General features: G+C 41.9%; 1 protein-coding gene across 3 annotated transcripts in view; it reads right to left on the bottom strand.

Moving 5' to 3' along the window:
• Positions 1–294: 294 nt before the first annotated feature.
• Positions 295–24,684, bottom strand: part of TLK2 (tousled like kinase 2) — a 66,944-nt gene continuing 42,554 nt past the window's right edge. For all 3 annotated transcript variants that reach the window (XM_089674612.1, XM_089674610.1, XM_089674611.1), the window contains 12 exons: positions 23,333–23,469; positions 18,424–18,576; positions 18,127–18,193; positions 17,942–18,039; positions 16,130–16,211; positions 15,636–15,727; positions 14,192–14,281; positions 12,288–12,457; positions 10,589–10,727; positions 8,624–8,735; positions 4,755–4,862; positions 295–4,645 (listed from right to left, as the gene is read on the bottom strand). In XM_089674612.1, coding sequence (XP_089530738.1) covers positions 4,472–4,645; positions 4,755–4,862; positions 8,624–8,735; positions 10,589–10,727; positions 12,288–12,457; positions 14,192–14,281; positions 15,636–15,727; positions 16,130–16,211; positions 17,942–18,039; positions 18,127–18,193; positions 18,424–18,576; positions 23,333–23,469 — 1,422 coding nt within the window. In that variant the 3' untranslated portion in view covers positions 295–4,471. The remainder of the gene's footprint in view (positions 4,646–4,754; positions 4,863–8,623; positions 8,736–10,588; positions 10,728–12,287; positions 12,458–14,191; positions 14,282–15,635; positions 15,728–16,129; positions 16,212–17,941; positions 18,040–18,126; positions 18,194–18,423; positions 18,577–23,332; positions 23,470–24,684) is intronic.

Below are 24,684 nucleotides of genomic sequence, written 5' to 3' on the forward strand. Positions count from 1 at the left end.
TCAGTTAAATCTTGTTAAGGGAAGAGTCGACACCAATTCTGCTTCCTGCAATTCTTCTTTAGGGAACTTGATCCAAACAATACCTTCTGTAAGAAAATGATTGGAACTACATATAATAAAAAAAGGTACATCATAAAACATGGTTTCAACATTTCCAAATGTATTTTAATATCAGTATTTTTTTCTTTTTTTTTTTTTTTTTTTTTTTTTTAATTCTTGGATGTTTCCTCCTAAACTTTCCATTACGAATTAATACACATTTGTCCTTCAAGTCAAAAATGAACAAAAAAAAAATAAAAATGAAAACAGTATTTTTATTATAATTATTCCTAGAGCAAAGTGAAACCCATATTAACAGAAACGAACACAGGCAAAAAGGAGAAAAAAAAAAAAACCAGAGGAGGAAGGGCAGTGTGAGAATTAGACATTTACCGGACGAGGTTATTCTTTAAATCAGGTTTCATCAATGTTGTCACACTGGTGTCACTATAAGTGATCATCCATTAGAAAGAGAAACATTTTAAAGACTTCGGTAAACTAGCAGACATCACTTTCAAGACCACGTAGGAAGTTGTACCCCATATGCTGCAGTGTGGTAGGTTACATATAAAAAGGCAGCATACTACGAGGTCCAGTTTGATACATTAGCTGCAGGTTTGTACTACATACAGGCTTTTAGGGACTATAGTCATCATGAGTGATTCCACCACCACCACGTGTGCACAGGAAAGGTTGTATCTAGAGGCAGGTCTAAATACTTCCTTATGAGAAACAATACCACCCCCATGGGATACAAGTGCCATTAACCACATTTATCAGCTGCACAACATATTGCGCTCTTCCCACGTACTCGCCAAAGCACACCCAGCATTTAAAGTGACCTTGTCATTTGCCCATGCAGTGCAGAACACAAGGTCATTGGATTTCCTCCCACCCCAGCAACACACATTCATTTTTCTTTAGCACTTTTGCAGCATCAGTGGCAAAGGAAATCAGCCCTGTGTAAGCTTTAAAGTAGAACTAAGCCCCTTTGTCCTTTACAGCCAGAAAAAAAAAAAGCTGCCATCTCTACCCTCTGATCTGCAGTTTGCATGACGTTGCACTTGATCAGTTATGACTCTAGCATTTTGATGGCTTGACAGTTCAGCTGAGAACACAAGCAACTGAAACAGTTATTCTTCATGGCATGCCTTGAATCAAAGTGGGAAACCGTTAAATCAGGGCTTTAAGCTGTTTTGTCAGAGCGAGTCCTCAGCCCCCTGCAAGCACTATGTCACAGCATTGGGCATTCACCTGGCACCAGCGCTATCACCTAGAAGGGACGTAAAGCTGTCCATACATAGATCAACATTTAGGCAGTTTAGCAGGAACTGGCCGAATTTCAATCCATGTATGGCTGTTCTGATTCATGAGAAGTCAGATCTTATCGACTGACTTGTTGGAAAATTTTGCTTTGATCAACTCAAACAGCCAATCTGTTGCAGTGCTCATCAGTGTATTCTGACAATGGGGGGAGTCCTGCTGTTTGAACATATTCCTCCAACCACAAATTTGAGGTGGCTGGGGGAATCTTCCCCACTGTGTCAATGTCTTTTTTTTTTCCATTCAGCCAAGTGGCTGAACACAAAAAAAAACAAAACAAAACAAAACTAAACCCTGTATGGCCATCTTAAGTCACACATTCCTGAGTATTTCTTTACTCCAGGCAGCTGAACAAATCAGCCAGATATTATATGCTGCTGGGGAGTTGAGAACACTACAGGATTTGCAGGTGGGAAAGTGATGACATGTTTTGCGTTGAAAGCAGAAACTATTCTTTTGCATCTGCTGTGTGATGAGACACCTAGCTCACAGGTGGGAAACCTCACTTTCATTATTCACTGTTTGCACTGCTAGTAATACGGAGCCATGTCAGAGCTTACGGAGCTTCAAAGAGGGCCAATTGTTGGTAGCTGGTGCCTCTGTGATTGAAGTTGCTTATTTGTCGTGTCTCGAGGTACAGTATCAAAGATTATGACAGCATATACAGTTTCCGGGGAAAGCGTCATCTGATAAGTATAGGTCGCCATGGTCAACTGACTGAAAAAGACAAAAAAGGACATTGCACAGGATCGTGACCCATACTAAGAAAACAACTTCTGCAAAAGTGACTGCAGAGCTCAATCCCAGTCCTTTGCAGACTCGCTTTCAACGCAAAACATGTTGTAACTTTCACACACTGTTCATTTAGAGTTCCCATTTTTTTTTGTCTAACTCCTATACATTTCACACAAAAGGATGGACTTCTATTGTGAACAACCACATCCAAGCACGCTACAGCAACTGCAGACTCTGCTGAAAACTCACTGCTACAGAGCCTAATTTTTAGCAACCCCCAAAAAAACTGCAAAGGCAGCAGATGGGGGTGTTTGCATCATGCTGTGGTCATGATTCTTTGCTACATGCCCAAAACTTTTGCTTTTGTCGTGTTTGGTGGGTACTAAGCCTATCATTCAAGTGAAAACCTCATTACCCAGATCCTTTTGGTTAATCAATTTGTCAATGCAGGTGTGAATGGAAGCGGAAACACCTTGCTTGGTTCTAGATTGGAATAACTGGCTCCTAAACTTCTACCTTTGTCTATTTCCCTTTAAAGAAAGAACACAAACCCCTTCCTGAACATACATAACAGATGAAGGCCACAGATCTGCCTGGATTAAATGTGAAATATACCCTGCACCCCTACTCTCACTTTAACCACAAGTTAGAAACTATCTGAAACAATTATGTGCTGTTTATTTTATATTGGACGTACCACAGGAATGGTCAGACATACAGTTTTAGGGGGGTTTGTGACACCTCCTACGTGGTCTATAAAGCCTCAACAACCTAGAAAACGACGGTCTGCGAGATTAGTCACTACTGCTGTGACCCCAAACACAGATAGCACATTTAGTAATAGTTGTTACTAAGGCATCTATATTATTTTGGCTAAGACAAAATCTGTCGTTCATGATCAAAGTGTAAAAGGGAGCGTGAGCTTTCAATACTCCTTTGGTTTCAGCCACTCACAATGTCTGTGAATGTATAGAATCAAATGCTAACAGCATCGATGCCACAGCAGGCATTGTACAGAGGTGCAAGCAGGCAAGTTACACACCAGCATTGTGTGAATGTCAGCATTTGCAAAGTTTTTTTTTTTAAGACATGTTTCAGCAAGATTCAGAAAAACCAGAAAGGCTCAAAGCAAAATTGCCACCAAATGTGAACAGGTTTACAGTGAAATTACATTTTTTTTTTTCTTTACAACAGTTTGCAAAAGTGTGGTATATAACACATGAACAACGGCCCGCATTATATTCGCTGCAACTGAACTAAAACCACGGGTCAGCCAAAATCATGGACTCTTCAGGTCAGCAGTTACTACAGCATGCAAGGTTGTCTGCTGCTGAAACAGACCAGATGTCAACCATGGTAAGGCTTCCTCCTTCCTTCTCAGATCCCAATTACCAACGGTCTAGTATTTCAAACACAGCAAAACTCCAAAGAACAAATATTAAGAACCTTAATATTCAACTTTTTTTTTTGTTTTTTTTTGTTTTTAAACTGCCTGGAAAAGTTGTACTGTGAAGATGAAAGGAAAGGCTAACACTTTCCTCTGTCCCTAGTAATATGGATTTCACTTTAATAAAAACCTATGCTCTGCCAGATTAAGCTTCAAAGTGGACCAATCGCCTACATAAAACTGAGGCAACCTTTTTTTTTTTTGGTCTGAACCAATATTCTAGAACTAGAAAAAGACAGTGACGTGACCAGCTCCTACTAAACTTGAAGAATATCAGTCTAGACTAAAAAATAGATGTCCCCAGTCTCTGCAGGTGATGGATCGACTTTAAAAAGGTAACAAAATAGCTCCACTTCTAGGAAGGGCCTCGTGGCTTCTTATTATGAATAAGGGAGGCCGCAGGAATTTCATGTACCTTTCTGGCAAGTTCATTTGAATATTTCATTAAATGACGAAAGGGGAATCAGTACAGGTTTAAATATCAACAAGGAGGATGGGGAAGGGGGGCCCAAGTCCAGTCTACTAGGATCTGGTTCCCGAAAATCTTTTTATCAAAAAGTTTATTTTCGTTTAACGGTTGTCAGCTGTGTAGAGGAATAAGAAGTCCACAGAGAGGGGAGGGAGAGGGTTTGTTGTCCAAGTTACAGATCCAAGTCTACTGCCTTGTCATCTATTTTGAGGTCCTTGCCAACAAAGACTCAGGCTTCCACCCGACAGGGGGGTTGTGGATCTGTTGCAAGGCTCCATTTCAAATCCAGCTTTTTGTGGCTCTAATAAGCCAGTAATTGAAATGTTCCATGGAGCACTCGCTGCTCTCCGCCAAAAGGGAAGAAACATATTCCAAGGGAGCCGTGTAACTCCTCTGCTGACATTAACACAATGTGTAATGCAGCAGAGAATCAAATCTCATGCCTCATCCGTGCTCTCTCAGTTTGACAAGCTGTTGTTGGAGGAAGCAGATGTTGATGCTACTGCAGCGGTGGCTGGGCTATTGGTGGAGACCGATTTACGAATGTGCGGCAGTAGGTAGGGGTCAGATGCTAGCTGGTGGACATCTATCCGATCCTCCTTCCTATAGGCAAGGCAACGACGAATAAAAGCCTGTTAGAAGGGGAAAAAAAAAGGGATATATTGTGAATAACGAGGCACAGAGTTACCTTCAATCCATCTCCTTAGCACACAGAAAACAAAGGTGTCAGAGTATAAATACCTTGGCTTCTGGGGTCACAACTGGCTTTGGAGGAAACTGGACCTCTGTGGCTTTTAGGATGGTATTCTCTTGTAAGATGTCCTGTTGAGACTGGTTGTGACCAAATGGCTGCAAGATAAAATCACAGCAAACATGTTTCAGGTTACCAATTTTTAATGCATGAAGCAAAGGCAATAAAAAACTGTTTAGCCATCTGCTTTCCCCAGTTCCAGATAGATTTGAACCCACCAAGATTACTTTTCTTTGTGTGTCCCTCTGAGGAAATTCTCCCTTTCAGACTTGGTGAATACTGTCGAGACAAAGTGATGGGGAATCCAGAAGTGTACGGTTGGCTTTACCGACACTTTCAGGATTTTAGTTTATAACCATAGTGGATATTTAGCCCTGGTTCACACTGAACGTGGCTTTGAAATCACACTATTTCAGCTGATGCAGTGCAATTTCAAAGCCGCCGGTCAGAGTGATTTCATATGCAACTTGCCGACATCTGTGCAGCTTCATGCACAGATGTCAATGCAGGTCGCACATGAAATCCGCAAAATTAGTGCAAGAACCTTTTTCAAAATCTGTGTTGGAGACGCACCAATTTGAACAGTTCCATAGACTCAAATAGGGTGCGCCTTGTCAAGCAATTCTGAACTGTCAAAAAGCATGACAAATCACACTGGTGTGAACCGGGGCTTAAAGCGATTCTGAACCCTGATATTACTCCAATTATTGGTGGAACACCACCAACATTTTACGAGTGGACCTGCTTTAGTAATAAAAGGTAAAATACCCTTTTCAACCTTTCATAATTAAGTCATGTGACTACTTTTTGCAGCACAACCTGGGCTGGGTTTGGGACTAAGCTAAAGTTGGTCACATGTCCCTCCCCCAGGCCATGCAAGACAGGCATCAGCTGAGGTGATGTCACAAAACATGTGACCTGCTCAGACTCAGCCCTACCCTAACCCAGGCCATAGGGATATAGATTACCAGAGTATTTCCTCCACAGCTTTTTATTAGTTTAGTGACACCAACACAGAAACATGGAGTTCCTTACTAGTACATGACTTAAAAGTGTAATCATGATTTAATAGGACTTTTTTTGTACTCAAAATCCTTTTCACCAGTCGTTCACTGGGGAATGCAGCTCAAGAAGAATGGATCCCGTGTACCTCAGACCACTGGAAGAAAAACCGGATTCCTGATCCTCTATAAATCCATGAAAATATAGGACTGCACAAATCATATTCATGCCACACAAGATTTGTCAACATCAAAATCTGAGCACCAAGAACACAGCTTAGTCTAAGACGCATCTAACATATGTAAAGGCATCAGAAACCCCATTAAAATGTTCCAGCTAAAGTGCCTTTGACAGGACACAAGTAGCTAAGAGAATGCAGCAGTCATTAACCTCAATTTGCAACGTCCTAAAACACCATCAAGCCAAAACGTTTTAATAGAGTAAGGTCATAAATGCTGTGTCTGGTATGCTGTATACTCCTCAATACACATCTAAGAGTCTGTTTTGTAAAATACACAGAGAAGTTTCAGACAATTTCCATAATTCCTTGTATCTGTATGAAAAGTCTTCCTCTGTTGGCTGAGATGGAGAGGTGGGAAGATGACATCACGATCACCACCTCCGCCAATCAGAAGAAGCCTTGTATTCGCTGACAAAATTTAACCGCATGCCGCCCAGCCACTGTAGCTATATGGCAGCAGGGCGGTACTCGCAGGCAAAACCACGTTGTAAAACGTGTGTTTTGTAAACAAATAGGGGGCGCGCGCGAGGCGCGCCACCGCCCTATCTGTCCCGCCGATCACCGCCGCAGATGTGAGTCGCCAGGTCACAGCCGTTCCTTAGCGGCTGTTTCCCGGCGATCGGCGGCAAACAGTGACAGACAGCACAGCTGCAGTAGCTGTGCTGTCTGTCACTTCCCTGTCAGCTCGAGGATGAGCTGATCGAGAAAGAACGGTGTCTCTTTCTTGATCAGCCTTGCCCCGCCCAGTACACACCCTCGCCCCCTAGTAAAACACTCCCCTCACTTCTATAACCCTTCCCTGCAAAATAAAGTTAACTCCTTCCTCCCCAGTGCCATTAGTACAGTGTTTTTTTTTTTTTTGCACTGATCACTGTATTAGTGTTTTTGGGGATGTCAGTGACCCCAAGTCAGTACCCCCCAATGTCAGAATGTCCGCCGCAGTCCCGCCATAAGTCGCTGCCATAAGTCCCTGATCGCCGCCATAATTCGCTGATCGCCGCCATTATTAGTATAAAAAAAAAAAAACTAAAAATCCCAGTATCTTTCCCGCCATTTGTAAACGCTATAACTTTCACGTAAACCAATTAATTTACACGTATTGGTTTTTTTTTTAGCAAAGACATGTCGCAGAATGAATTTTGGCAGAAATTTATGACTAAATTTGATTTTTGCATTTTTTTTTTTACTGGACATGTTTTATAGCAAAATGTCAAAAATATTGGGTTTTTTCCCTCAAAATTGTCAGCCTTTTTTTTTTTATAGCGCAAAAAATAAAAACCGCACAGGCGATCAAATACCACCAAAAGAAAGCTCAATTTGTGGGGAAAAAAAGGATGTAAGTTTCATTTATGTACCGCATTGCATGACCGCGCAATTGTCCGTTAAACTAGTGCAGCGCTGTATAGCAGAAAAATGGCGTAAATTGCAGTATTTATACCATAGTTTGTAGACGCTATAACTTCCACACAAAGCAATCAATATACACTTATTGGGATTTTTTTGTACCAAAAACATGGAGCAGAATACATTTTGGCCTAAATTTATAACCAACTTTGAGTTTACTATATATTTTTTATAGCTGAAAGTAAAAAATATTGTTTTTCTTCAAAATTTTTGGCCTTTTTTTGTTTATAACGTGAAAAATAAAAAGCACACAGGTGATCAAATTAAACCGAAAGAAAGCTCTATTTGTGTGAAAAAAAGGACATAAATTTCGCTTGGGTGCAGCATTGCATGACCGCGCAATTATCAGTTGAATTAGTGCAGCGCCGAGTAGCAAAAAGAGGCCTGGTCATTAAGGGGGGGTAAATCCTCTGGAGCTCAAGTGGTAAAAGGTTTCCTCTGAATAGTTAAACAGTGCTCAGCCCAACTTCATTTTGTTCAGGCAGATCACAGTGCTGTATACTGTATGTAGGTGATACATAGCCAAAAAGGAACAATTAAAAAAAAGCACCAATTTAAAGCACCGTAAACACAGGAGTTAATCTTTAATTACGTAAACACCCTCTTCAGTGGTCAGCAAAAATGGCTGCATCACTCCTTTCCATCACAGATACACATAAAAAAAGAGAGTCATTTGTGACAGCTAGGGACTCTGATACAATGGATCAGACTACTCTGCAAATCAATTACTGTGTACAGGACACAAAGAGCAGGCAAACTTTGCCAAGTACTTTTCACTTTTTATCTCACTTGCGCCGCTGTTATTGTTGGTTTTGTAATCGCTTTCTCTGTAAAATCTGAATGCACAAAATCAGAAATTAAAAAAATATGATTGCGTCTGCAAAGGCCACCATACATCAAAACACATTCCTCTCTGGGAGTGGTTCGGGAATGTCACAGACATTTCTTTCAGATCAGAACTGCTACAGCAGTTCTTGTGAACGATGTGTGTTTGCAGCTACTATGTGTGTAAATGGTTAACTGCAGCTTTAACCAACCTTAGTGACAATCACTGTCTGTTGGTGCCTGGATGTTTGCCCTGTAAGCTGGAAAAATCTGTGCAGGGTGAAACTGAAAGCACAATTGTCATAACACTATTGTTTCTTTCTGCAAGAGTATCATAGGTGAAAGGAGAGCTCAGTAATTGCATTGAGGGGTCCAAGTGAACATTACCTTCCGCCCATACAGACACTGGTAGAAAATGACTCCTACAGACCAAACATCAACCTTGTTTGAAATTTTTGGGGGCTCTTTACCAACCACAAAACATTCAGGAGGCAGGTACCTGGAGGAAAAAAAAAAGTCTTATGTTTATATAAATAATTTATATATAATTTTATATAAGAGAAAAGCCTTTAAAAAAATAGTACTCCACTTGCCATTAATCATCAAAGAATACCAAGAGGAACACATCCACTTACATAATATTATATTTGTATGCCCTCCTAAAAGGTCTACAGAGGGGGTCAGCAACCAGTAGATCAGATGACTGGTAGATCACGGCCTGGGTTTGCTGACCCTCCCATCCCAGAGCATCAGAGTGCAATGGAGAGGGACTACTTGTAAAGTTGGAGCTGTAGTAGGGGGCAAGAGCCGCATAAGCTGATGCCTCCTCTGTAGTGCCGGCTCCTGTCCCATGCGAAGTGATACCAACTGCACTCCACCTCTTATCCCCGCTAGCGGTCTCCAGAGTGGTCAGTGTCTTCAGGTCAGTGTGAAGTAAGCTGGGCATAATAGAGGGCTGCTTTCACACTGATGGTCTGTGGTTTACCCACACTGTGGGTTCAGTGCAGTGTACCTGCAGCTTTCCTGTGGGTTTGCTGCCCTTAGCCATAAACATCTATTATATCCTACGAGTTTTGGTGCGCTTTCAGGAAGTGCACCACACCTGTAGGATATAGAAGTCATCTATGGCAAAGCTCAGCAAAGTTGAAAGTTGCAGAAGCACTGCACTGCACCCACGGTGCAGGTAAACTACAGCACATCAGTGTGAAAGCAGCTTTACAGGTGGGATCAAAACAGTAAGGGTTAATTTACATTTGCAGTTTTTGGGGGGGGGGGGGGGGTGTAAAAGGTATAGTTAAGATGTGTTTTTATCACCCCTGCCCAAACCACAACCCCTTTAGCTGCAGTGGCCAGGAGTGTACACATGTCACAGCCGAAGCAGGAGTTACCCGTCCTGTCATGGTTGGTGGGTGTAGCACCTGCCAAGCATGACCCATTCAAGTGAATGAGGCCGCCCTGCAACCTTTTGCAGTACAGCAAACCAGGGGGTAAAAGCAGGCAGTGTTGTGTTGCTTTCTGACCACCTGCTTTAACCCCTTGGATCCCACACAAGCATGCAGTTGCAGGGCCCCATTTACTTGAATGGGTTGTGATTGGCAGGCGTTAGCACCCACCAAAAGCAACAGGGGGCTTAAATCCTGCTGTGGCATGTGTACACCTTTGGCAGCAGCTAAAGGGGGTAGGGATTGGGGGCAATAAAACTGCAACTCAACTGCAGGGTTTTGCCACCCCCCAACTTTAGGTGTTAACAAGCCCCAAGGGTACCAATACAGAATGCAACTAAGGGCTCATTCACAAGTGAAACAGGCACTAATGCTCCTCTGAAAAACAACCCGAGTGTCTTTGCAAGGTGGTGAGGATGCGATATGGTGCCTCCTCACTACCTGATTTAAACCCATGATTGCTTTGTAATGCATGCAATTGCGACACGGTAGTACAGCAATTAGAGGTTTAAATCAGGTGTGAGGGGGCAACACTGTGCCTGGTGATCTTTGTCTTCTCCCATGTTGTTCACGTAGATCCCCACCTCTTTAAGGTTGCCTGCCCCCTGGCCTACAATACATCTCCACGCGATAGACATTCTATAAAGTAATCTTAAAATATATTTTAGGCACAATGACTTAAGTCCCTCTAGTCTATGCCATGGAAATACTGTTCTACGTGGTGCCACTTGACAGGGAACTCCCTGCTGCATGCTCTAATTCACCTGCCCTCAGACCACAACTAGGGACAGCACATCGACAAAGGAGGAGAGGTCACTCTGGCTTATGAATAAAACAAATTATGCCTCGGCCAGCAGTAGTAGATTTCTTAAATGACAGATAAAAAACCTGCACTTTGCTTATCACTTACCAGTAGGTTCCAGCCCCTTGTGACGTGAGCTCCATGCCATCCACTGAGTTATAGCTGTCATCATCCATTATTTTAGAGAGTCCAAAATCTGTGATTTTTATCTCTCCGCAGGCAGTACCATTAACCAAAAGGATATTACCTACCATTGAGAGTACATTTATTATATTAAAAAATAGTTTTTACTTCTAAATAAAGGCTTTATTACAGTATGGAAAACTCTTACAAACAATGGTCATAGTTTATCAGACGCCAATTAATGAACTTGTGTTCTCTGGGCTGTCATGTGGCTTGGAGAACCATAAACCAGCTCAACATTTTTTCATTACATACGAGACGGTAGAAAATTTTATTCATCTTACACTTTTTTTCTTATCCACCATCTCAGAGAACGGTTTAACAGCTGTAAGACTGCAATTGACCACTAGGTGGGGAAACCTGCAAGAGAACTAAATCAGCTCTCTACAGCAGTGGTCTCCAAACTGCGGCCCACAGGCCGGATGTGGCCCTTTGCTTGCCTTTATCTGGCCCTTGGGACACTCTTCCTCCCACAGACACAATAATGGGGGACCATTCCTTCCACAGACACCAATAATGGGGGACCATTCCTCCCACAGACACCAATAATGGGGGACCATTCCTCCCACAGACACCAAAGATGGAGCATTATTTCCCCAAGAGACACCAGTGATGGGGCATTATTCCTCCTTTGAAAGCCAACAATGGGGCGTTATTCCTCCAACTGAAACCAACAATGGGGCGTTATTCCTCCAACTGAAACCAACAATGGGGCGTTATTCCTCCAACTGAAACCAACAATGGGGCGTTATTCCTCCAATGAAACCAACAATGGGGCGTTATTCCTCCAACTGAAACCAACAATGGGGCATTATTCCTCCAACTGAAACCAACAATGGGGCATTATTCCTCCAACTGAAACCAACAATGGGGCATTTTTCCTCCAACTGAAACCAACAATGGGGCGTTATTCCTCCAACTGAAACCAACAATGGGGCATTATTCCTCCAACTAAAACCAACAATGGGGCGTTATTCCTCCAACTGAAACCAACAATGGGGCATTATTCCTCCAACTGAAACCAACAATGGGGCATTATTCCTCCAACTGAAACCAACAATGGGGCATTATTCCTCCAACTGAAACCAACAATGGGGCATTATTCCTCCAACTGAAACCAACAATGGGGCGTTATTCCTCCAACTGAAACCAACAATGGGGCATTATTCCTCCAACTGAAACCAACAATGGGGCATTATTCCTCCAACTGAAACCAACAATGGGGCGTTATTCCTCCAACTGAAATTAACAATGGGGCATTAATCATCCAACTGAAACCAACAATGGGGCATTATTCATCCAGTTAAAACCAACAAGGAGGCATTATTCCTTGCACTAAAAGCAAGGATGGGGCATAATTCCTCCCGCTAAATCCAAGGATGGGGCATTGTTTACTTCAACTGGAGCTGGGTCTTATTTTACTCCCACTGGGAACAGTCAAGAACCCCCCCCCCCCCCCCCAAGCCGAAAGGACAGTAAATTTGCCCTTTGTTTAAATAGTTTGGAGACCCCTGATCTACAGCATAGTACACCTAAGAGCACAAACCCCCCCATTGATGCTTCCAAATGTTATTCACACCTCTGTGTGTAAATTAAACAAGCAATGACAACACATAATGCCTACCTGGCTTTAGATCATAGTGTATTATTGGTGGCTTGATCTCATTCAAGTACTTGAGAGCATTTACAATCTGCATGATGATGGAGCGGGCCTCCTTCTCTGACATAAGCTTGTGCTGTTTCAAGTAGAAGTCGAGATCGTTGCCCTCGCAGTACTCCAGCACTGTGCAGAACCTGTATAATTAGGAACATTTTTTATCGAAGCTCACCAACAGAAAATCAGAGGAACACTGAAATTACAGATATAAACCTATTTTTTTTATTTTCTTAGCAATTGTGGGAACAATTTATATAGAATCCAGTGCTCGACACCATCAATAAATGCATGCACAAAGCCATTTTGACTGCACAGACTAAAATAAACCAGAATTAATAATTTCCCTTTGAATAAACCCCTTAATCCATCCCCAACCAAAAAGGGCCAATTTACTAAATGAATTTAGGTTTTTCATTTAAAAAAAACTTACTAAATATCTACTTCAATTGTCCAATTACTTGAAAAGCACATGGTTGATGTTCAAACTTTTCACACAATAAGATAATTTAAAGAGAATAGTCACGTTTTGAGTGAAAATGCTCTACTTATTAATCATTATTTAGGAGCCAAGTACTGACCTCCATTGGATTCCACGTCAAATTCAGTGCCACGATCTGCCCAGTGATCTACGCATTATTAGATATACTAGGTATCCCGATCACATACAATGATCATAAGCATGCCTGTATTCTAACAACCAGCAGTAATCCATTTATTTATATAATCAGACACATGCAGGAGCAATTGGATCACTGACTCCAAAAGAGGATATGCTGCAGCACAGTGAACTAGGATGTGTAAACTCGGTTTATGGCCAATACTTATTCCAACAGTTTTTAAGGGGTTATCGTGTTAATAAGGACAGTCCTAGCTTAAGAATTCAGTTACTCTCCTATAAAACAAATCATTTCCAATTGTAAGTACTGGAGTAGCGTCTTCCCCACTGGGTCAGACCTGCTCACTCACATCAAGGATGAATGTGTACGCACAAAGAGAACATTGCTACACTGGAAAAACAGAAGAGGCATAGAGAAATCCTTAAAGGATAAGATCACCTGTGGGAACATGTCACACGTTCTACATGCTGCACCCACTGCCAGATTCCCCCCCTCCCTGTGACAGCAGTATGGGGAGAAGTCTCCCGTATAAGCTGTCATTTTTAAAAACAGCATGGCCGTGCAGGGCTCTGCCCACATGGCTGCGTTACTCATTCACAGAGTTCTATGAATGAGTGAACTACAAGTTCCGTCACCCTTAGCGGCTGTCGGCACGTAGTGCTCAATGAACGACCACGGTGCTGTGGAGTGCCGTGGTAGTTCATTGATTCTGTCAGTATATCTGCTTGCTGTACGGGCAAGCAAGTAAACTGACAGATCTGCAGAAGACCTGCATGGCACCAGAGATCTGCTAATTGCTAGTGCAATGGTTTACTTGCTCCTGCAACATAAAATTGTAAACGCATGTTTTTTTACCTGCAAAAAATGTGCATTTATTATTTTTTGTCAAAAAGGTGAACCTATCCTTTAAACAGCAAGGCATTGGTCTCTGCAGTGGGAGCTCCGTGCTGAGAACCATCACCAGCTTCCTGGTGCAGGGAACTAATGTATTTATACCCATTTACTGCTGGGAACACCAGCCTAAGTCAATTCAGTCATCCTCTGACCACAACTATAAGTATGACACAAACTCAGGCTCTCATTTTTGTAGAACTTATAAAAACATGGCCATTTTCAAATCATGCATATCATAATGCATGGCCACTAAACTACATCAAGCCCAAAATGATTCACTTCCACCTGGGGATAAAAGGAAACAAAGCATATTTTGCACATAGAACACCATCACTGCAAAGCGCATGCATAGCTACTTACGAGTCTGTGTCGAGAGAGAAATAATCATATAGTTTGACTATCCTGGGGTGATCAAGCTCCTTGTGAATACGGTATTCCCTGCAGGCATGCCTAGAAGATGAAAATGAAGAATAAAAACAATGAAAGCTTTAAAATTGATAACAAGGCATAGACAGCTGCTGAAAAACAAGTAGATAAGCATCAGCAAAGTGCCTCTTTATAGGATAATTACATTTGTGGTGACCTGCCTGAACAATTCATTTCATTTACAGCCCTAGCCTAGAAGATGTGTTATTCAAAAGCCTAGATCAGAACATTGTGACTGCACAGGGCCCTCTATAAGGGACGAGGCAAATTAAACGTGACATGAAATGGGCTCAAACCCTTTCACTGCCAGTGCTTTTTTTGGGGGGGGGGGGGGTGTTTGCTGCACACGTTTAAAAAAAATTATTTTAGTCTTGAAGATTACATAAACCCCCCCAAAAATCGTATATTTTTTCTTGAAAAAAAAGACACCCCACAAAACAACATAGCGGTATTTATAATTTTTTGTGTTACACAATATTAGTGCAAAGGTCTAGGATACACACAATTTTTTGCGTGTGTAAAATGATGATAAACTTCAGCACTCTATATTTTACATAGGTGACATTGAAAAGCCCCTACAGGTCATCAGTTTAGAGCAGTGGTCTTCAAACAGAGGCCCTTTGCTAACCTTTACCTGGCCCTTGGAGCACTACACATCTCAGTGACATGAGGCACTATTCCTCCAACTGACAGCTACAATGGGGCACTATTCCTCCCACTGATACCAATGATGGGGCACTATTCCTCCCACTGACACCAATGATGGAGCACTATTCCTCCCACTGACACCAATGATGGAGCACTATTCCTCCCACTGATACCAATGATGGGGCACTATTCCTCCCACTGATACCAATGATGGGGCACTATTCCTCCCACTGATACCAATGATGGGGCACTATTCCTCCCACTGATACCAATGATGGGGCACTATTCCTCCCACTGATACCAATGATGGGGCACTATTCCTCCCACTGATACCAATGATGGGGCACTATTCCTCTCACTGATACCAATGATGGGGCACTATTCCTCCCACTGATACCAATGATGGGGCATTACTCTTCCTCTTACTAACCATCAACCCTGAGGGAAAGTTTATTCTCACTGATGCCAGGTCAAGAACATTTTCTACCCTCATTGGCCATAATCCAGCCCCCTCTAAAGGCTGACCAACAGTAAACTGGCCCTTTGTTTGAAAAGTTTGGAGACCCCTGGTTTAGAGCAGCCCGGGAATTCTGGTGTTAAAATTTTTGCTCTCACTCTGGTGTCTGTGTGGAGATATGTAACATGTGTACTGCAAACGACATTTTTGTTACATTTAAGTTCAGGTCATGCATGTTACAAGAATATGTTAAACCCCGGTGTAACTACTCACTTGTGGTAGTTTTCTTTCTTTTCATCCCTCCAGTTCTTATTTAACTGGTGGATTTTCACAGCTACGTATCTTTGCTCCGTTAGGTCAAATGCCTGCAGAATAAAAAGAAATTGTTAGTGGACAGAACAGATCGACTTTACTGTTTTTATTTTTATTTTTTTAAATCCAACAGCCTTTAGGGCTTGATTTTCACTTTTATCATGCATTACCACCCACACGGTAACAGACCTTTAAATGCACATGCAACACGGTACACATCTGTGAATTATAGTGCGCTTCAATGCAATGACACCACAAGGCACTGCATTTCATGTGTTTTGTAAAACACAACTTTTACACTCTGCGTTACACAACATTTAAAAACTGGAGGGATCAGACAACTAAAAATATTTTACGTCGTATGAGAAACAGCATTTTGCTTGTAATGTCAAGATAAAGTACATTTTTTTTTTTTTTACGCAAAGTATAAATGCACCCTTATGGCAATTACCTACCTTATACACTTCACTGAAGCCTCCTCTGCCCAACAGATGTAGCAGTAAATACCTGTCGTTTAGCGTGGGATGGTCTTTAAATCTAAAATATTGAAAAGAAAATCAGATATTTCTAATTTAAGGCAATCTGTTCATTTCGGCTGCCAAGAAAAAGGTATTACATGTGGTATGAGCTCATAGAACACTTTAAATGCCTTGAAAATTTATACAGTAAATAGACCCCCTATGCTAAAAGGAAGATAAAGGTGGCAGTTATGGGAAAATGTCACATGACTAAGTAGAAATAAGTAGCTTTTGTATCAAAGCTTGTTTCCATATTAAGGCAATATTCTTAATGGAGGTAGTTCTCAAAATCAGTGCTAGTAGAATTTGCCCTTCAAGTTGCAATTAGTACACATCTTCCCCATTAAGGCCGGCCATACATGGGTTGAAATTTGACTGATTATTCATCCGAAAATCGGACCTAAGAATAATCGGCCGATTTTCGCTCTGTTAGTGGGTCAATGGCACTGGCCGATTTTTGTGGTTCCTCCCCTTTTCGGTGAATGGGCATGTTGGAAAATTCATGAAAAACGACTGATTTTCGACTCCATGATGGTCAAATCGTACGATCGTTTTTCCGAAAGGAAAATGCGCATGAGCCTTGACCTGGAAGGAACAGAAGTTTTGCCTGGTTTATGGGGTGAACTTTATGACTTGGTTGGCCGATTTTCAAAATCATTGATGGCATCATCGGATTACTGAGCGAACGTTTTTGATTTTTGGACAAAAAATCATTCGGAATTCGACTCCTGTATTATTATTACAGGTACTTCTATAGCACCATCAATTTACACAGCGCTTTACATATATATTGTACATTCACATCAGTCCCTAACCCTCAAGGGGTGTACAATCTAAAGTCCCTAGCCTACATTCATACACACTAGGGCCAATTTTAGATAGGATACAATTAACCTATTAGCATGTTTTTGGAGTGTGGGAGGAAACTGGAGTACCGGGAGGAAACTGGAGTACCCGGAGGAAACTGGAGTACCCGGAGGAAACCCACGCAGGCACAGGGAGAACATGCAAACTCCAGGCAGGTGATGCCATGGTTGGGATTTGAACCAGTGACTCTAGTACTGCCAGGCGGAAGAGCTAACCATTTAGCCACTGTGCTGCCCATGGCCTGCATAACCGACAGGAGCACAGCTGCATTAATTAGTCACCTTTGTAGAACACTACAAGCACTATATCACCTCTGTGAAAACTGTAAAGCATGCATTGCTTTGGATTTCTTGCCCCACCCATGCTCTGCATGCCTAGGTTCCTTCCACTATCCCTACATCCCTTCTGCATTCTGTAGTGCCATAAAGGCTAATGGAAGCAATCACAGTGCACAGTCAGGGACCAGGCATCCACCACACTTGGATGTGTGCTAGATGTGAAGAGGCCACTGCTCTGTAAGAGCAAAATATTGGAGAACAGGTAGCCGGTCAGGTGATTATAAAGCCTTGTCTTCTGCAGGTGGCGGTGTTTCATATGTTTACCCCCGCAACAGCACCCCCTAGAGACTGGAGGAGATCACTTGCTTTTCCAGAAGAGGGCTTCATCAAATGCTTGCTGTTCTAGTTCATCCTTGACAACCATTATATCCTCTCAAACGTGTGACATTACATTTTGTCACTTGCTAAGCCTGACATACCATTACACCACAGCCTACAGACACAGTACTACACATGGCAGTATGTCTATAGAAATGGTTCGCCATTTGTGTGCCAATCTCAGGAGAACCATCTGCTTTCAAAGTCCAAAGTCCAGTGCACTTACTGTGAGTTATCTTCATTATGTATTCTTTTCAACTCCCTAATGTGCAAATTTCTGACCCTTTCGAGCCTTTCTAGCTCCGCTTGTATCTCAGCCTCTTCCTGCAATACAAATACCACCATGAATTTTTTTACATTACCATGAAAATTAGGACTGATATTGGGAAGGACTCGGACTTGGTTACTTACTTTTTTAAGGTGACCTAATCGTAGTTTGAATATCTCCTCCTGTTCGTGATATTCAGCTAAGGTTAACCTAAAAATAAATAAAATTAAATTAAAATTCCCTAAAAGGAAATCTGTCACTTTTCCATAAACCCCCACCCCCCCTCTGCCAATAACATATTTTTTTGTATTACAAAGAAGAAAAGTAGGAAACACAAGTGTTTAGGTCCATATTCAAATGCTTGGTAACAGGGAAAAAAAGCAGACATTAGCAACAAATGGCAACCCGTTTCATTCACAAACAGGCACTATCCTACTTACGCTTCATTCTCTGCACCGTTGGTCTTATTTTTGCGCTGCTTTTGCTCATTGTTTGCAGGTGGCATTTGTCCCATTGCTGGGGGCTTCCGTTTGGCCAACAGCTTCCGTTGCCGTTCAATCTCTTCCCTTTGGGAGTTTATCCTTTCTTGTTGCCTAGAAGAAAAACGGAAAAATACAATATATGGGGGTGTGCGCGCATACACACACACACACACACACACACATGTACATACATACATACACATACATATATATATATATATATCACAAATAAAAAGCATAAATGAGTACAACTCTTTTGAAAAATAAGATTTTAATCAATTTCTCAATGAACACAAGAACAATTTCCAAAATTTTGACAAAACTGAGTTTTATAGAACATTTGTTTAGCTCATTACATGAAAATAAGGTTAATATAACTTCACAAAATTAGATAAAAAAAAACTGGGATGCCTAACAAGGAAAAATGGATTGGCAATAATATTAAAGATAGAGTCCCAAAATTGGGTAACTCAAAAGTTACATGCAGGTAAACATAGCCGACTCACTAAATGTGATACAAAAAGTGGTGTCCTCAGAACCAATTATATTGTAGTAAGAAGAGACAAAAAGAACCAGGGGAAAGAGGTCCATTGGCATAGAGTGGACCTCTTTGCCCTGGTTCTTTGTCTCTTCTTAGTATAATAACATGGATTACAAAATCTTCAATTTTACTCAAATTTAGTTGATGCAAAAAGGAATCCACCCCACAACAAAAACTACTCCATCTAGTATTTTGTATGACCTCGATGATTTGTAAGCACAGCACCAAGTCTTCTAGGCATGCATTGAACAAGTTGGTGATATCTATCTTTTTCCATTCTTCAAGAACAACCTCTTTTAGAACCTGGATTGAGAGTGATGTTCAACTTGTCTCTTCAGAATTCCCCATAGGTGTTCCATTGGGTTCAAATCAGGAGACATACTTGGCCACTGAATCACGTTCACCTTGTTCTCCTTCAGAAATGCCAACAGTGGCCTTAGATCTGTGTTTTGGATCATTATGTTGGAAAAGTGCACAACGACCAAGGGCATGGAGTGATGGTAGCATCTTCTCTTTCAATATAGAGCAGTACATCTGTAAATTCATGATACCATCAATGAAATGCAGCTCCCTGACACCAGCAGTACTCATGCAGCCCCACAGAAGAACACGGCCACCACCATGTTTCACTGTAGGCACCATGCATTTTTTTTTTTGTACTCACGTTTGCAACGTCTACAGCTTTGAAGCCATCAGTTCCAAAAACATTTATCGTGGTCTCATCACTTCAGCGTACAGACTCCAAGTAGTTTTTTTCAGCATGGGCCCTGACAAATTCTAGGCGGGCTTTTTTGTGCATGGGCTTTAGGAGAGGCTTCCTTCGTGGACAACACCCATGCATGCCATTCCTCTGCAGTGTACGCCATATTGTGTCACAGGAAACAATCACCCCAGTTTGGCATTCTACTTCTTTAGCTAACTGTAGTGAACGTGCATGGCGATTTTCCTCAACCCTTCTCATCAGAAGATGCTCCTCTCAAGGTCTTAACTTCTATGGACGGCCTGGACATTTCAGTGAGATGGATGCAGTTCCATCTTTGTTAAATTTTTGTATCACTTTTGCTACAGTATTCTGACTGATAAGTAAAGCTTTCCTGATCTTCTTGTAACCTTCACCTTTCTGGTGTAAAGAAATTATTTTCTCTTGCTCAGGCCTTGTGACATTTCTCTTCCATGTGGTGCCATTGATGACAGCATGAAATGGGAAGGGGTTTTCTTTGTTAAGTAACGCCCTTTTATAATCAACTGACTGCTGGACACCTGTTTAATGAAAAATGTGTTTCATCTATAGTTGAATTCTTGTTAATTAGGATTTTGTCTAAAGTTTAGCTTTGCTCCTAAGACTTTCATTGGGGTGTATTCATCTTTACAACATGGTCTTGAATGAATTTGTTCTGAAAAAAATACTTTTTTTGTGTGTGAAAATTAACAAATCTTGTTTTGCAATTAATGGCCCGCATTTGTGGAAATATTTTGGAGTATAGTGTCCCATACAAAAAGTTAATTCCGAAAGGAAAGTAAAGGTTTTCTTACAAATCTGTTGGGGTGTACTCATTTATGCTTAGCACTGTGTGTGTGTGTAATACACACACACACACACACACACACACAGACACACACCAAATATGGATACTGCAAGAAAGAAAAAGAAAATCTCCACCCAGACATAACCCTTTCCAGCTCAACTAAACCTCAAGCACTGAGGAACACAAGAGGGGAGGGGGTAATTTCTGTGATGTACTCAAGAAAAGGATCTTACAGGGGAATTTCTTAATCATACATCACAGGACACAGAAGAGTTAATATTTATGCCTACTTGGAATGTCCCAAAGCACTGAAAAGGAGGAAAGGGCAATAAAATCCCCAAACTAAAGAGGAGGGAATCCTCGCTAAGCCACAGAGGCATACAAATCAACCTGGTAGAACCTAGTAAACATATGATGAGTAGACCAGCTAGCAGCCTTACAAACATGAAAAACAGAAGCTTGATGCTGAATAGCTCAGCAGAACTGACACTACCAATAGATTGGGCCTTAACCAGGAAACGAGGAACCTTGCCCTCCATCCCATAGGCCTGAGAAATGAGCTGACAAACATACTTTGATATAATGGATTGAGAATCCGATGGAGCCTTGCAAGGACCCTTCGGCAGGTCCAATAGGGAAAGCAAACTGCTGAATTGAAATTTTAGATAAACTTGAACAGCTGTTACATCATCCAAACAGTTAAACACCTTCTTCTTAAGATACTTAAGATGTGGGCAAAGAGATGGAAACACAATACTAGATTGAGGTGGAACAAAGAAGGGTAGAAAAGAGGATCAAGGCCTCAACACCAACCTATCCTGGTGAAGTAGTAGCAGAGGTTCCTTACAGGAAAGTGCAGCCAACTCAGTCTCTGCGGACCAAGGTAATGCCAACCAGAAAGACAACCTTGCATGTAAGAAACAGTAAGGGAATCCCTTGGGAAAGTTCAAAGGAAGAAGACTACAAAACCAGTAAGACCAAGGTAAGGTCCAATGGAGACAGAGGGGGCCACACCAGAATCCATGTGACACCCAAAACCAAGGAATGAGAAGCAATACGTCTCTGAAAAAGCATGGGCCCAGGATGAGATTTGTCCGTGATGAAACTCAAAGCCAAAAATACATCTCCAGACCCAAATGGAAGAATGCCAAAATACGCACCACAATTTACTGTTGGGGATGAGACTAACACCAGGTGATATAACCCTTCCATGTACTATCCTAAACCATTCTGGAGGTCGACTTTGTAGCCCGGAGGAAGCTATAAATTACAAAACCAGAAACACCCCTGTCCCCCTAGGGCTTAGGCTTCAACAGCCATGCTGTCAGGAAGACTGGACCATGCGTCTGCAAGTCTGGCCAATCTGGAAGAGCCCATGGTTCATCTTTCAAGAGATTAATGATGTCTGCACATCAAGTTCTTTTTGAACAAACCAGTATGGTCAGAATCACTGGAATGCCTTCAGTCTTTATGCTGCATGACAGATGAGGAAGGAGTTGGGTGGAGGGAATGCATATATCAGAAAAAACGTATCCCACTGAGTTACCATGGCATCTACCGCAAAGGCCAGAGGATCCCTTGTTCAGGACAAAAGCCTAACCAGCTGGTTGCTGAATCTGGATACCAAGAGATGCTCATCTGGTGTCCCTAAGTGCAGACAAATCTCTGTTGAAAGACCCATTCTCCCAGGTTCAGCTGTCGACGGCTGAGAAAACTCACCTGCCAATTTCTATGCCAGGAATGTGCACAAGAGGATCAGAACATGAGTTCTGCCCAGGACAAGATCAGGTCCATTCCTGAGCAACATGACCTTTTGCATCCCTTGGGTTCTAAACCACCCCAGAATTTAAGTCAACGCCTTAGTAAACACCAAAGGGGACAGCAGACAGACTGAAAGGCAATGCTACAAACGGACAGTGGCGATACTCCACTGCTAAAGCAGTGAGGAGCATTGACTGGGGAGACTTCATACTGAAATTTTGCGCCTCTCAGGCACTTAGGACCTATGAGGTTGAGAATAGTCTGGATGTCTGTTTGGCCTGGCAACCATGAACAGGTTGGAATAAAAGCCATGAGACCTCTCCTCACAGGAGAATGAGAGGTGTGATGACCTCCTTGAGACAGTCATCTTTCCAGGGCCACAAGGACTACTGCTCTTTTCTGCAAATATGGGTCAGGGTCTTAATCTTCCTCCTTGGGGTACTGGTGGGCAAACTCCTTCCTTGGTGTAGCCCAATAGATATACATCAACTTCTTGTAAGGGAGGATGCACTAGGAAGGAGTTGGGTTCAAGTGGGGTCCCTCTATGTCTGCTGGTTGTAGTGACCGATCCAGATAAAGCCCACCTCTGCCTTAGAAGGGTTGTAAGGAACAGGCTCAGAGAAGTAAGAAGGTCCAAAAAGAAAAAGATGTTCAGGGAAGCTAGTAAATATCAAGTTAACAAATTTAGAGGCTAGATGCACTACCTTTGACTATGGCCCTAATGGGTTCTGAAATTTGTGGAAGCAGAATTTTCTGGAAAATACATACTGTATCCAAAACAATGGATAACTTACTCCTAGAGCCCCACAAAACGTTACATCCATACTCAGGATTACCACATAAAGCCTAAGAACTACCGTCTAGTGAGGATTACAGCACATACAGGAACAGCACCTTTCAAATGCCAAGAACTATGACTTCTCTTAGACAACACATGACAATTACAAACTTTTTAGGACCTATTCAGGTCACAGTTAAAGAAGCAAGAGTAAGTGAACAAGGTTGATCAATTTTAACCATATACAGCAGTCTTCCTTACTTTATGAGGTTCTGAAAGGCATAGCCATCAGTCCACTGCTCAGTGAAAGAGGCGCCGTGACGGACAGTGGTAAAATGGCCCAGCCGCAGGCGATCCTGCATGCTTTTATCCCGACATGCCATCTTTTCCTGTTTGGACTAATAAGAAATACACAAGATGAATCATTCGATTTACACACTTCATGAAAAATGTAAAACATAGGACATGCACAACCTGCACAGCAATAACATTTGGCAAACAGCTCTGAAAAGCAGAATGTCCTGTGTAAACAGCTAAAGTATGGTATGGAAAAGCTTTACCAAAAGCAGAACTAAACCATCCTATCCTTTACAGCCAAAGAAGCTGCCATCTTAGCATCTGATGTGCAGTTGCTATGGTGCTGCACATGCAAGAAGTTATGACACCAGCCTTGGTGCATGGCTTGACAGTTTGGTTGTAAGCAGTAAGGTTGTAACTGACAGTTAAAAAAGTTCATCTTTTTACAAAAAGTAATAAATGCACATTTTTTTGCAGGTAAAAAAAATGTCTATTTATTACTGTTTCTGGAGCCTCTAACGTATTGCACCAGGCATCAGAAGATTGCTGGTGCGATGCAGGTCTCCTGCAGACCTGTCAGTATATCTGCTTGCCCATTCGGGATGTACAGCCAAGCAGATATACTGAAAGAATCAATTAATCACCTCTACAGCTCCACATTGAGAACTACAAGCCAACAGCCGGGACTTGAAGCTCATTTATTCACAGCTTCATTGACGCAGCTGGAGCTCCGCACAGTCATGTTTTTGTTTTTTTTTTAAATTGTGACAGCTACCAGGGAGGTGAAGATCACCCACTAGCTGTCACAATGGGAAGCCACTAAATGCCTCCATATTAACCAGACTTGTCTGAAAATTAATCTGTCCAGACTCCATAGGACAAACCCCCCCAAAAAACCAAAGATTTTCTCTGATGATAATATATGGCAGAACATACACTACACAGAAAAAAAAACTGGGCACTGATGCTCACAACTCTGGCATGCAGTAATATGCTGATATGGGATTATAACTACAGTTTTATCTGCAAAGTCAGTCTTGAATGCATAGTTTAGAAGAGACCAAGCCCCAATGATTTCAGCATAAGATGGATTCTAAGAATTAATGAGCTATGTTTTATCTGAAGACATTGCTAACAACTATACCTGTGTAAATGCATGAGTGTTTGATTTTTAACATTAATAACGGATGCTCTGGATTAAAAACCTTACCAGGAACTTGACCTGGCATGCAGGAACCTATATGTACCTGGCAGTCTCAGTTTTAGATTTTAAGTTCATGGAGTGGAGTCCCTTGTACCTCAGGTCCAGGCTGTAG

Source organism: Staurois parvus, unplaced genomic scaffold (genome assembly GCF_062004578.1).
Source record: "Staurois parvus isolate SC_StPar_1 unplaced genomic scaffold, SC_StPar_1.0 ptg000151l, whole genome shotgun sequence".
Classification (NCBI taxonomy): domain Eukaryota; kingdom Metazoa; phylum Chordata; class Amphibia; order Anura; family Ranidae; genus Staurois; species Staurois parvus.